The sequence below is a fragment of the Leptopilina heterotoma genome, unplaced genomic scaffold (assembly GCF_015476425.1).
Source record: "Leptopilina heterotoma isolate Lh14 unplaced genomic scaffold, ASM1547642v1 Lhet_135, whole genome shotgun sequence".
Classification (NCBI taxonomy): Eukaryota; Metazoa; Arthropoda; class Insecta; order Hymenoptera; family Figitidae; genus Leptopilina; species Leptopilina heterotoma.
Genome location: NW_025110854.1, coordinates 2,745,092 through 2,757,850, shown reverse-complemented (window position 1 = coordinate 2,757,850; position 12,759 = coordinate 2,745,092). Strand labels below are relative to the sequence as shown.

Sequence of the window (12,759 nt, the reverse complement as noted above, 5' to 3'; positions counted from 1 at the left end):
ATAGATAAAAAAAGTCTATAACGATTGTTACATTGCGTCAGAATCTATGTGTATTTTGTCTTATATGTATTGTATGTAATCTATTAAGATGCATTCATATTAAGAAAAAATTACTTTAAAATAAAAATTAAAATAAATATAAAAATAGAGGTGGGGGGGGTTGGCGCGCGAAGCGCGCAGGGTTCGCCCCCCTAGTATATTTTTAAAATAATAAAATAAAAAAATTTAATTATTCTGGCACATGATTTTTTTCTCTACAGAAAATAATCTGACTTTTCAAAACTTTATAAATGATTTCATTTTCTGAAAATAAATAAAATTAATTTAAAGAAAAAAATGTGGAACTGTTAATTAACAATTTAAAGCTTTCATAGAAAATTGACGTGTTAAATGAAAATAACGAAGCATCGTAGACAGTCGAGAATAGCCGCTATTTGTCGGTAAAATGTCATTTGAAAAATATTCATGTGCTTGACAATTTTATTTTTATTGTATAAAAATAAAAAAAATTGTATTAATTTAAAAATAAGAATAACGTAGTCGACGAAGCGCTAGTAAAGTAGAAAACAAAAGTGTAAGATGTACAAAAAAAATAAAATGGAACACAAGTTGACAGAGGCGCTAGTAAAATATAAAATAAAAGTGTAAGAAATACTAAAAAGAATAAAATGGAATACAAGGTTACATATTAAAATCTTCATTGCATATCTTCAAAGGTGTTGTTAGTGATTTTCCGTATTAACAGGAATTAAAATTTTCTTATGCTTTCTGAAAATTATAAATTGTTTACATTTAATTATTTGTTTAATTAATTTTTAACTTTCCTTCTGTAAATAAGGTTCGCCTAAATATGATCAGCAATCTTTTAATATGTTTATTTATCTAATTTTTAGTTTATTGAGAGATCATCTATAAAAGCATGTGATACTTTAGTTCGAAAATTTTTACCGCTCCCTTTGATGACTTTTTCATAATGATTAATATTGAGGATGATATTTTGCAGACCCCAACTATCCCCTAAAGTATTATAATATGCTTTATGAACGACCCCTAAGAAGGTTCTCTTGGAAACAGTCATAACAGACAATTTTTGATAAAACTTAATAAATTACTAGATATTGACTTAAAAAAGAAGTATTTTAACTTTTATCGTAAGTACCTTGTACTAACTTTACATAACAACAGTTATGAATGATTTTTTTTTACATTTTACATATTGTGTAATGGACTAGTTACGCTACTTTTTTTATAAATGAAGGTAAATAACCTGGAAGGTAAATACCTGGAAAAACTTTTTTCAAGAGTTATTACGAAATTTATTCAAGAACTCTGGATATGGAAAAAAATAAGAAATGATACACTGGGAAAAGTGCGGAAATTAAGACGTCCCACTAGAAGTTGCTCTGCGCTACTGTGCTTCAAGTGTTAGAGGTGTCTCAGTCTTCACGGTTAACACAGTTCCTTTTTGAAAGGAGTAAACACAGTATTTTTTACCCTGTAATGTAATACTATTTATAAATTAAAAAAAACTTAAAATCATGGAAATTGTTTTCTATAAATGTTTTATGTTGCCTAGTAATCTAATTTATTAATGTTACGATAAATTTTTCAATTGTTTAAACAAATTATTATTGTTAATTTATAACAATTCCAGAAACAAAATATAGAGAAAAGCAAATTTCTATATATTTGGCAGCATGATATTGGTATTATTTAATGCTAAATTAATTAATTAAACAAAACATTAAATTAAGTTTACTATAATTATTATTTAACCTTGTTTAAACAATTAATTGTTGTTATTTATGAACATTTTTCTATTGCACTTAGAAAGATGCTGTTTTTTTTAATTTGGCAATTTTGGACCTAAGATAATAACCGATAATTATTGAATGTCAATTTGATATGTTAACAATTGTTTAAACAATTAATTGTTACTATTTATTAACTTTTTTTTTATTGCACCTAGAAAGATGCAGATTTTTCCTAATTTTACAATTTTGGACCCAAGATAATAACCGATAATTATTAAATGTCAGTTCGATATGTTAAAAATTGTTTAAACAATTAATTGTTGTTATTTATTAACTTTTTCTATTGCACCTAGGAAGATGCAGTTTTTTTCTAACCAACAAAAACGTTGGTAAGGTCATGGAGTAGTATAAGGAGACCGAACGCCACTCACGCAAAGTGGCCGCACTTTTCATTACCGTGTTTCCTCTGGGCTCACTTACATCGATAGAAGCGCCCCCAACGGGGAAAATTGTCACTAATAATCGTCTGCTAATTGTTATTGTACAGTGCAGTTGGTATTTTTATAGGTTAGTGTTGTTTGGAAATAGTTGACAATTATCATTAATAATTATCTTATAATTATAATATATTATTATTTATTCAATATTAATTTTGAAAGTGCTCGGTTGGAAGTGAACAGAGATAAATAAGTAAGTATATGTGAGAATTGTTGCGATTAATATTATGTTTATATACATAACTTAATTGTTACTAAAATTCCCTCTATAATTAAGAGATAAGAATTGCAATTTTTCACTACACAGACAGCAGGTATTTTCACTCACAATTTATTTTTTACATGCTTCATTGAACTAACAATCACTTTTATAAACAAAATTAGAGGTTATGTCATGTCTTATTTTGTTTTTAAATATAATGATCTTCTCCTCCGCGAGAGGTGCTTCTATCGATGTAAGTGAGCCTAGAGGAATCACTGTTATGAAAAATGCAGCCACGTTTGACGCGGATTCATCACGGGCGATCGGTCTCCTTATACTACTCCATGGGTAAGGTTTACAACGTTTATTATCAAAGTATATTATCTTAGATCCAAAATTACAAAATTAAAAAAAAACTGCACTTTTCTAGGTGCAATAGAAAAAAAGTTAATGGCGCGGTATCGGTTCTATACAATTCAGTTGTATACAGTGAATTTCCATACAGTTGAATTTTCTTAACCCGTTGCCTGTTTGCGACCCAACGTTGGGTCGTGAAAAAAGTTGGCCCAGACTGTTTCCGACCCAACGTTGGGTCGTGAAAGTTTTAGCAAAAAATAGAAATTTGTTATTTAAATTATAAAATAAATTCTTTTATATCATTATTCACATACTATAGGTATCAATGATACCAGAAAAAGTAATAAATAAATAATTGTTTATTATTTTTAAGTAATATAACAATTTAAAAGATTTTGATGGACATTTTGGGTCACTAAAATGAATATTTTTCCAAACAGCGAAGGGGTTAAAGAATTCCAAAACTGGTTTATGAATCGAAAAATATGAAATTAAGGATAAAAAATTGCCTGCATGAGTAGTCGAACTTGAGAAAGATCTCTCCGCCTTATGCCACTCGATTGCAGGACGCGTTACGATATTATAGCATTGAATCATAATATTTAAAATTAACAGGCGCTGTATATCTATAGGTTACACTATGTCTTCCTTCTTAAATATTTCGGCAATTCTTCAGCGCGCAATGACTGAAATATTTAGTCGCAGCGTCTAGAACAATTATTTCCAAGCCATTATAAAAACACTTGAAAATTCTTTAATAAATATTGAACTTTTCTAAAAAAGTTTTAAAGTTTTTTTATATCCTAAATCTTTGAATAAATTTCGTAATAACTCTTGAAAACAGTTTTTCCGTGTAATATATTCCCAGGTGCGATTTTTTGGTCGGCCTAGTGTTGGGCCAACTTTTACAAAGTCGATTCACCTTTTTGAGCCAGAAGTTGGGTCAACTATACAAATGATACGGTACACCGTCCATTGACGGTGATGGTTGGCCCGACAACTAATAACGAAGCTGGTCGAACTCAAAATGCATATTTTCCCAGTAAAAAAACTAATTCAAACGGATTGACATGAATTAAGATTTTTTGTAGAAAGCGGGATTTATTCTAGCTCTTTGTTATATTCGATTGAATTCGATTCAATTTGCCTGAAATTGTGCAAACGAATTCGCATTCGTAAGAAATGACCAAGGCATGCATTGAATTCGTGCTGACGAATTAAAAAAAATTAACCCTTAAACCGCACCCTGGGTGTGCGACACCCATATTCTAGCTTTTTACTCTAATATCTCGTTTAAAGTCGTAAAAATTGAACATATGTCGTTATTGGACGATACATTTTGTACTTAACTTTATGTTCCGTGAGGGACATTAGTCTCCCAAGTGTCTTTGTGTATTTAATAATTTTATGAAGTTAACAGCGAAAAATTTCTGGATGGCTTATACCCAGTTTTCGGTTTAAGGTGATTTCAGTAGTTTTAAAAAACATTTTTTTAATTATTAAGATTAAATAAATCATTATGAAACTTATTTTCCTTCAAAATAGATGTACTGAGCTACATAAGAATATTTTTCTGAAACATAATATCCTTTTCCAGCTTGGAGAACACACTTTAAAGTCCCCGGGTGTCGCACACCCAGTGTGCGGTTTAAGGATGGATTCGGAAGTGTGCGGTTTAAGGGTTAAAGGCCCCAAAACTTGTCCATTGAATTACACTGAGAGACCTTTGGGTCAGCAGCAGACTTTCGATAGGCTGTTACTGACCATTTTGGTGGTACGCTACAGGACTTTACTTTTGGGTTGCTGCGGTACAATTTTGGGCGCGTGACAGTCTAAAAGTTGATTAGCTGCAAACCATAGGCGGCATCCTCACTACTTCGGTGAGCTGCTCACCAATATTTTGAACTGTCACGCGCCCAAAATTGTATCGCAGCGCTCTAAAACCATAGTGGAGCTGCTATCTCATACGTTGTTTCACTGCAGTCCAAAAGGTCTCTCAGTGTAGTATGAATAGAAATACAGTTCAATACAGTTTGACGAATTCAAGAAAATTGCAACATAGCTCCAATTCGTATTTGTCACAAAGCGGGATTCACTGAAACTCTTTGTGAATTCTTTTTAATTTATTTCAATTAGTTTTTGTTTACCAACCACAATTTTCAAAGTATGGCCAACTTTGCAATTAGCACTTGGGCCAACTTCAACACCCAAGGTTGGGCAAACTATACAAATGATAACGGTTCACCAACCATAAGCCAAGTGTCGTTTTCAGTAAGTGTCATGACTCACTTTTACTAAAGGGGCGTGGCTTAGGCCACTGACACTTACTGAGACATACGGTCCCAAAAGTTTCCCAGTGACGACAATTAGTGAGACTTGACTGTAGTAATAACAAGAGTAAAAAATTATTTAAAAAAACTTAATTATTTATACAATTAACACGCTATTATTATCGGGAACATCAGATATAACATTTACCTATTATTATTAAACACAATCTAATACGAAAATATCTAACGCTCACTGGGATCGAACCCTTAACCTAACGCGCCGAAGTCTTCTACGCTGACCACTATGCTACGCTTACATGGGAATATATAATATATAAATAAATGTATGTAAAAGCTGCAACCGACGAGCCAACCGTGGCCTAGAATTCGGCACACCAAGAAAGTTTAAGTATTTTATAATGCGTTTCACGCAGTTTTTCCAACCTTTGAGCAAACTGTGCCCCAGAGTTTGGTCAACCGTCGGACCAACCGAGGCCCAGAGTTTGCAAAGTCGGGTCAACTGTGGGCACTGGTATTTGCCAAAGTTGGGCCAACTTTCAAACTCTGTCGGACAACCTAAATTCGCACCTGGGTAATAATACACAGAGTATTTTGTCAATCAGCAACGGTAGCTTCAATAGGTTATTGGCCCACAAGAAGCGGGAGATTTAAAATGAACGAAAGTTTAAGGTAGTAGTCGCGCTGATGGCTCTGGCCAAAAGTTTACTGGGCCGCTTACTAGAGTGGGGCAGTGAGAGTGAGAGAGACAGTTTAACTCCCTACTCTCTATTCGTTCGTATGAAAATTCATATAATTTAATTTTTTCTCAATTTTCTGTCAATATATTTATAGTTTTTTTATGCATTTGTTTCATCTAATTGAATACGTTGGCAGTTTTATTTCAAAATCTGACGATTAGTTACCATGTAAATAATTATAAGCATATTCAATACATGCATTGGGTGCTCTCTCCATGCAAAACGTATGAACTTTGAATTCATTTTTTGAAGCTTTGAAACGGTCAAAATTAATGAAACTGGTCTCATTCTGTAAATAAATATTTCAGGAATAAGTATGCGAAATTTGAAAAAATCTGACGAAAACCATTTTTACGCGACTAATACTTTAAATGGTGAATGTTTTCATTAGAAATACAGATAGAGAACCTCCTTAATGTACACGGAAAAAATAAATTTAGCAGATTTTACGAAACTGTTACGGAGTAGCGGATACAGCTTTTTTCGAAACTGAGTTTTATAAAATGTAAGGAATATTTCAGGATAAACTTCAAAAATATTCAGTATAAACTACAAAAGTTCTGTACACGGAAAGAAATCTGCTAGTATTATACCATTGGGCGGCCAATAGACTTATTCTATCGGACCCCCACTACTACTTTTCAGGCGAGTAGATGCTATTAGTCCATCGCTGCATAATATTATTCTACGCAGAGATGTACTAATTCCATATACTCGGCCTGAAAAGTAGTGGTGGCCTCAGATGGTATAAGTCTATTGGCCGCCCAATGGTATAATACTAGCAGATTTCTTTCCGTGTACATTATCCTGAAATATTCCTTACTCTCTAAATCTGAATATGTGAAATTTCACTTATTGTACGTTATAAGTCGTCCTCTCGATCAATAAGTGCATATACACTTATAAATAAGTGAATTTTTTACTTATTCTGAGTGAAATTTCACTTATTATAAGTGTATATGCACTTATTGATCGAGAAGACGACTTATAACGTACAAATATGTGAATTTTCACATATTCAGATTTAGAGAGTACATTACCAACAATTAATTACTTTTAACTGTATTCAAACAAGAATGCATTCACAAGAACACCTTCCGATGATTTCATAATTTTTAGTATTGCTTATGTGCTGATTTAGGCGGACTTATTACATAAGAAAATTTGAAGCACATGAATAGGCTCTAAAAGTCATTTTTGAGAATTTTTAGTTGCTACAATTTTATTATACCTTTTAGCAGAATCTTAATTAGACAGAAATTATCTTCATTAAAATTAAAACATTTAATTTCTAGTTAACATAATTTTTATTTACTTGAATTTGTTTTTAGGAATGTTCAATTAATATACTTATTATTTAACACAATATATATTTTAAAAAATTCTTATTTAAACGAAGTTTTATTTACCAGAATTCTTATTTAAGAAAATGCTTAATAAACTGAATTTTTAAATGTCAGAATTCCCATTTCATCAAATTTTTATTTTCACGAATGGTAATTTGTAAGATTTCTTAAAACGCTGAATGCTCATTTGAAAGAAATTACAAATGGCCGAAATATTCCAGCGCGAGTTTTAAAATTTATATACTATTAAAATATAAAGTCTGTTAAATAAAAAATATATTATTTGAACATTCAGAAAAATGAAAATTCTATAGTGAATAAAAATTCAGTTAAATAGAAATTAATTTTAATTTTATTAAACATACCTTCTGTTAAATCCAGAATCAGCTAAAAGGTGATTATGTCTAATAAAATTGCAACAACTGAAAATTCTCACAAATGACTTCTAGGGCCTATTCATGCGCCTCGAAAATTTATCTATCCACGTACTTTGCCAAATTTCGTAAGTTATTAAAAATTTGTTGTGCTCGTTCTGTGATTGTTTCTTTCGTCCAAGCATTTAAATCTCCTGGAACTGCTAATTTCGGATCATTATTCATTTCAATCGCGACATCTACAAATAAACAAAGTTGTATTCAAATAAAAGTGTAGATAGAGAAAAGTCTTTGCTGTGATGTGATAACTGAATTTCACCAGGGTGTACAGCAAGGATTGAGAAAAATATTCCTTGACTTTATTTCTTCTTTCTTTGGACAAAAATATGAATATTAACATAACACTGTTGGACAAAATTTTTCTACAAGAATAAATGATAGTGGTGCTTATAGGATTTTTGCTGTATAGATTACGAATCTGTAAGTGATATTGTCCTATCACGTCTCAATATTGAAAGAAACGGGATCGAAGTGTCAAAAAATAGTATTTTTGACACTTTTTGAAGCAGTATAAAAAAAGAACGCGACATTAAAAAAACTCATATATGGCTTAAATGAGAGATCGAACATAAAATACATGGTTTCTTGCTTTCGGATGTTAAAGTTAAGTGTTCGAGATCGCATTTAAGCCATATCTGAGCTTTTTTTTTACTGTTTCAAAAAGTGTCATATTTGCCATTTTTTGACACTTTGACCTCGTTTTTCTCAATATTGAGACTTGATAGGACAATTACACTTACAGATTCGTAATCTACGGGAAATATCCTGTAAGAATCACTATCGTTTATTCATGTAACAAAAAACCTTAATTTTGTCAACCAGTACAATTAGCAATAATATCTAATGACAGTAACTAATACTAATAAAAATCATTTAAATTTTGATAAATTAGAAAATTTTATAATGCACAAAAAATTTTAGTTCTTTTATAAGTTTATTGATGAAATTTTCCAGACTTCGAATAAAATTTTCTGACCGCTGGTCACCCTGTTCAAACAGTTAGGTATTTAACAGCGAAATGTTTAAACTGTTAATACATTCTCGTTGTTTAAAATTTTTTTCCTACTCACACAAGTATGTTATATACATTTGAATCTTGATACAACGAAAAGTGAGGGATCAGAAAATCTCGATATTACGACTGCAAGAGGGGGCCCAACTCTTAAGCAGAGTCTACAATGAGAGAAGGTGCGCATCAATATTCATAGCTATAGTTATACTAAAGTATGCTGTGATATATCTTTAGCTATGAACATCGATGCGCAGCTTCTTTCATTGTCTACAATGCTCTACTGTAAACAATTTATTTGTGAGAAGGTAAGTAACTGTAATTAATGTTATGTGCAAAACGATGCTCAAATATTTGTATTTAAATGTTTTCAAATAGTGGACATAAAAGAGGAAAAATATTTCTCGCTGTAACCAGAGTTGACAGTTCGTTGTATCAAACACTCGTTATATTAAGATTCAAGTGTACTTGACTTGGATGAATAAGAATAACAATTTTTCAATTTTCTAACACTCACGTTTAATGTCTTTGCAATGCGATGAATTTATTTTTATAAATTGCTTAAAGGAGACACCCGGAGGTTTCCTACGTGCAATATATAAGTGCTTCGATTCCTTCCACAATCCTAAAATGATATTTTTGAAGCGATCGTCGAGATTCATATCAGACTTAGCGTTCTCCAAATAATTTTCGCTAATTTCAACATCGGCATATCGAACCTTAAATATTAAGATTTTTAAAAAGTTAGTATAGAAATAAGTAATTTGAAAAATAAGCTGGGTTATACGGCGAAACTTAGCATGCACCGGCATAGGTAGCAAAGAATGACAATAATACGCCCTTGTTGTATAAAGTATAGTATGCAACCTCGTTTATGTGCCTCCTGGTGCCTCGCACAATATTGAAGAACTCGCTCGTGGTACGACTCGTTCTTGAATATTGTGCTTGTCACATAAACTGGGTCAGGAGTCCTATACTCTAACTCCACTCTCATCTTCACCCTTACTCTTCCCTTACTTTTATCTTAATCAGTACTTTCACCTTCAACCTCACTCTCGTCTACACTTTCGCTCTTACTTTCATATTTTCTCACCTTCACCTTTACTCACACTTCCACTCTACTTTTAACCCTTATTCTTATTTTCACTCTCACCTTCAACCTTACTATCGCCCTTACTGTCAACCTGACTCTCACTCTTAATTTCACCCATACTTTCACTTTCATCCTCACCCTCACTCACAAATTCACCTTCACTCTAACTTCTTCACCCACCGTCATTCTAACATTGACCTATACTTTCATCTTCAACGTCACTCACGCTCTTAATCTCTCCGTCACTTTCACATTTACCATCATTATTACCCTCACCCTCACTATTACCAACAATCTCACACTCAATTTCTATCTCTTTCATTTCACTACTACTTTACTCTCTAACTTCACTCTCACATTCACTTCACCTCACTTTCACTCATACTTTACATTCACCCTCACTTTCTCTCATTTTCACTCTCATTCTCACAACACTCCTACTTCCACATTACCCTCCCTTGACTACAAACTCCCAAATTACAAGTTTTAACAAATAATAATGATTTTATCACTCAGTTGCAAAATAATTACGACGATCAACCCGAATAAAGATAATGAAAAATTTCAAAAATTTCTTTTGACGTTTTCGACAGCAAAGCTGTTCTCTTAATTAAGTTTCAACAAAATTTACTCGCTGGGTGTTCTGAAGAACGAAAGGATTAAAGCAATTTTTTCTACTTGTCCAAACCACGTAAACCCGAAAAATTTTTTTTAAGTTTTTTCTAAAATTAATAACCTTTATGAAATTATATAGTTCACAACGAACTAAAGAAACACTTAACCATTTTTTCGGAATAAAAATATTTGTTAAACATTTTTTTAAAATAAAAAATTTTTGCGTCATTTTCAAATAAAATTAATAACCCAAAATTGTTTTGTTAGAAATTAGTTGGGATTTTTTTTGTAATTAATTAATATGCACTATTTAAATAAAAATAATTGTAAAAAAAAGGTTGTAATTTTTAATAACAATTTCATAAACAATGTGTGTTTTTGAAAATTTTTTTTTGGGAAGGATCTGATGTACAGTCAAAACAAAAGTTTGTCCAATGTCATAATTTCGTAATTTAAAAGAAGACAAATTTAAATTTAAATTCGTTTTGGTGTAAAGGCGAAGAATTTAATTTTAACAATTACAATTACAATTTTCTGTCAATAAGAAACATTTGTTAAATTTTAAATTATGTTACTGAAATAATTTATCATAGACAGAAAAGTATAATTTGTATTCAAATATAACTTTAAATCATTTAAAATGTAGAAAATTAAATTCCCTACGCTTCTATCCAAAGAAATTTAAAATTTAATGTGACCTTTTCTTTTAAAAAACAAAATTATGACATTGGACTAACTTTTTTGATTGTCTGTCGGATTCTTCCTTGAAATACTTAATCCAGAAACATAAAAAATACACATTGTTTATAAAACTGTTATTAAAAATTACAAATTTTTGAAATTTTTTGCTTTTTTATTTTTATTTAAAAGAGTGTATATTAATTAACTAAGAAAAAATACCCATTAATTAATAATAAAACAATTTTGAGTTATAAATTTTATTTCAAAATGACGTAAAAATTTGTTATTGTTAAAAAAAATTTATAAAAATTTTAAATTTCGCAAAATAGTTAAAAGTGTTTCTATAGTTCGTTATAAACTATATATTATATTCATACATGTTTTTAATTTTACAAAGATATTTAAAAGTTTTACTCAGGGTCGGCTAGGTTTGACCCTACTGTTATACTTAAAAACTTGAAATTCTGAGATTCCTGATTAAAAGTATCCTGTGAAAAACAATTGTCAAAATACCCTTAACGAATCTTCTTCATGTTCTTCTACATCTTCATCTTCTACATCACCACCCTCATTTTGCTCTCCACCGACCAAATTTTCATTTTCTTCATCGTTTTCTTCATTTTGAACTACATCACCTTCAAAACCTTCAAATTCAACTCCTTGAGCAAAATGTGGGGATTCTCTACCGCTTGTATGGGTATTTTGGATTTTCTGATGGAGACTTGTTAAAGATTGTAGAATTTCATTATACTGTTCTGTTAACGCGACTTTTTCTAAAAGGATGTCCCTCTCTTTCTCTAGTTCGGCTATTTTTTTTTCTTGTTCCAATATTATTTTATCTTTTTCCTTCAAAAGACTAACCTGTTTGTCATACGCCTAAAAAAAAATACACAGTAAATTGCGAGGTATTAAAAAGCTTTACAAATTAAATTAACACCAAAAAGAATTGATAATCTATTTTGGAGTTATTTTTTACTATGACTAAAATTTTACTTCAAATCAAAATCAAGTCAACGAATACTAACAACTAACTAATTAATTCAGTTGCGTACTAACTAACTAACTCAGTTACTAAGTTACTAAGTAATTAACTTAATAAGTAATTTATTAACTAACTAACTTAGTTACTAACTAACTAACTAGTTAACTTAGTTATGAACTAAGTTACTAACTAAGTAATTTAATAAATTGGTCAGTTAGTAAGTTAATTAGTTAGTTAACAAGTTAGTAAATAATTTTGTAAGTTGGTTGGAAAGTTAATTAGTAAGTAAGTTTGTAAATTATTTAGAGAGTTAGTCAGAAAGTTAGTAAGCTACATAGTAAGTTAGTTAGAAAGTTAGTGAGTAAGTTAGGAAGTCAGAAAGAAAGAGTAAGTTAGTAAGCTACATAGTAAGTTAGTTAATTAGTTAGTTAAATAGTAAGTTACTTAGTTAGAAAGTAGGTTAGTTAGTAAGTTAATTAGTAATTAAGTTTGTAAGTTAGCGAGCGTTCACAAATGTCACGCAATTTTTGGAATTTTAGACCCCCCCCCCTTCCCCCCGTTCACGCAATTTCACATGTAAAAAAACATTCTGTCACGTTTAGTAGAGACCTCCCCTTTCCCTAAAAACGTGACATCATTTGTGAACGCTCCCTTAGTTAGAAAGTTAGAAACTTAATTAGTTAGAAAGTCAGCAAGCTACTTAATTAGTAAGTATGAAAGTTAGTTGGTTAGGTCGTTAGTTAGTAAGTTAGTTACTAACT

At 30.8% G+C, this 12,759-nt stretch overlaps 2 protein-coding genes across 6 annotated transcripts in view; one reads left to right on the top strand and one right to left on the bottom strand.

Annotated features, from left to right (window-relative positions):
• LOC122497695 (small conductance calcium-activated potassium channel protein) overlaps positions 1-12,759 on the top strand; it is a 659,102-nt gene that overhangs the window by 469,932 nt on the left and 176,411 nt on the right. The gene's annotated exons all lie outside the window — the stretch shown is intronic.
• LOC122497697 overlaps positions 1-12,759 on the bottom strand; it is a 49,583-nt gene that overhangs the window by 17,728 nt on the left and 19,096 nt on the right. Inside the window, exons 6-9 of one of the 2 annotated variants that reach the window (XM_043604963.1) lie at positions 11,530-11,892; positions 9,145-9,346; positions 7,674-7,797; positions 624-768 (exon numbers count right to left, since the gene is read on the bottom strand). The exons of the other annotated variant lie outside the window; for it this stretch is intronic. Coding sequence (XP_043460898.1) covers positions 723-768; positions 7,674-7,797; positions 9,145-9,346; positions 11,530-11,892 — 735 coding nt within the window. The 3' untranslated portion in view covers positions 624-722. Of the gene's footprint in view, positions 1-623; positions 769-7,673; positions 7,798-9,144; positions 9,347-11,529; positions 11,893-12,759 lie in introns of those variants that run through there. 2 annotated transcript variants of the gene reach the window in all.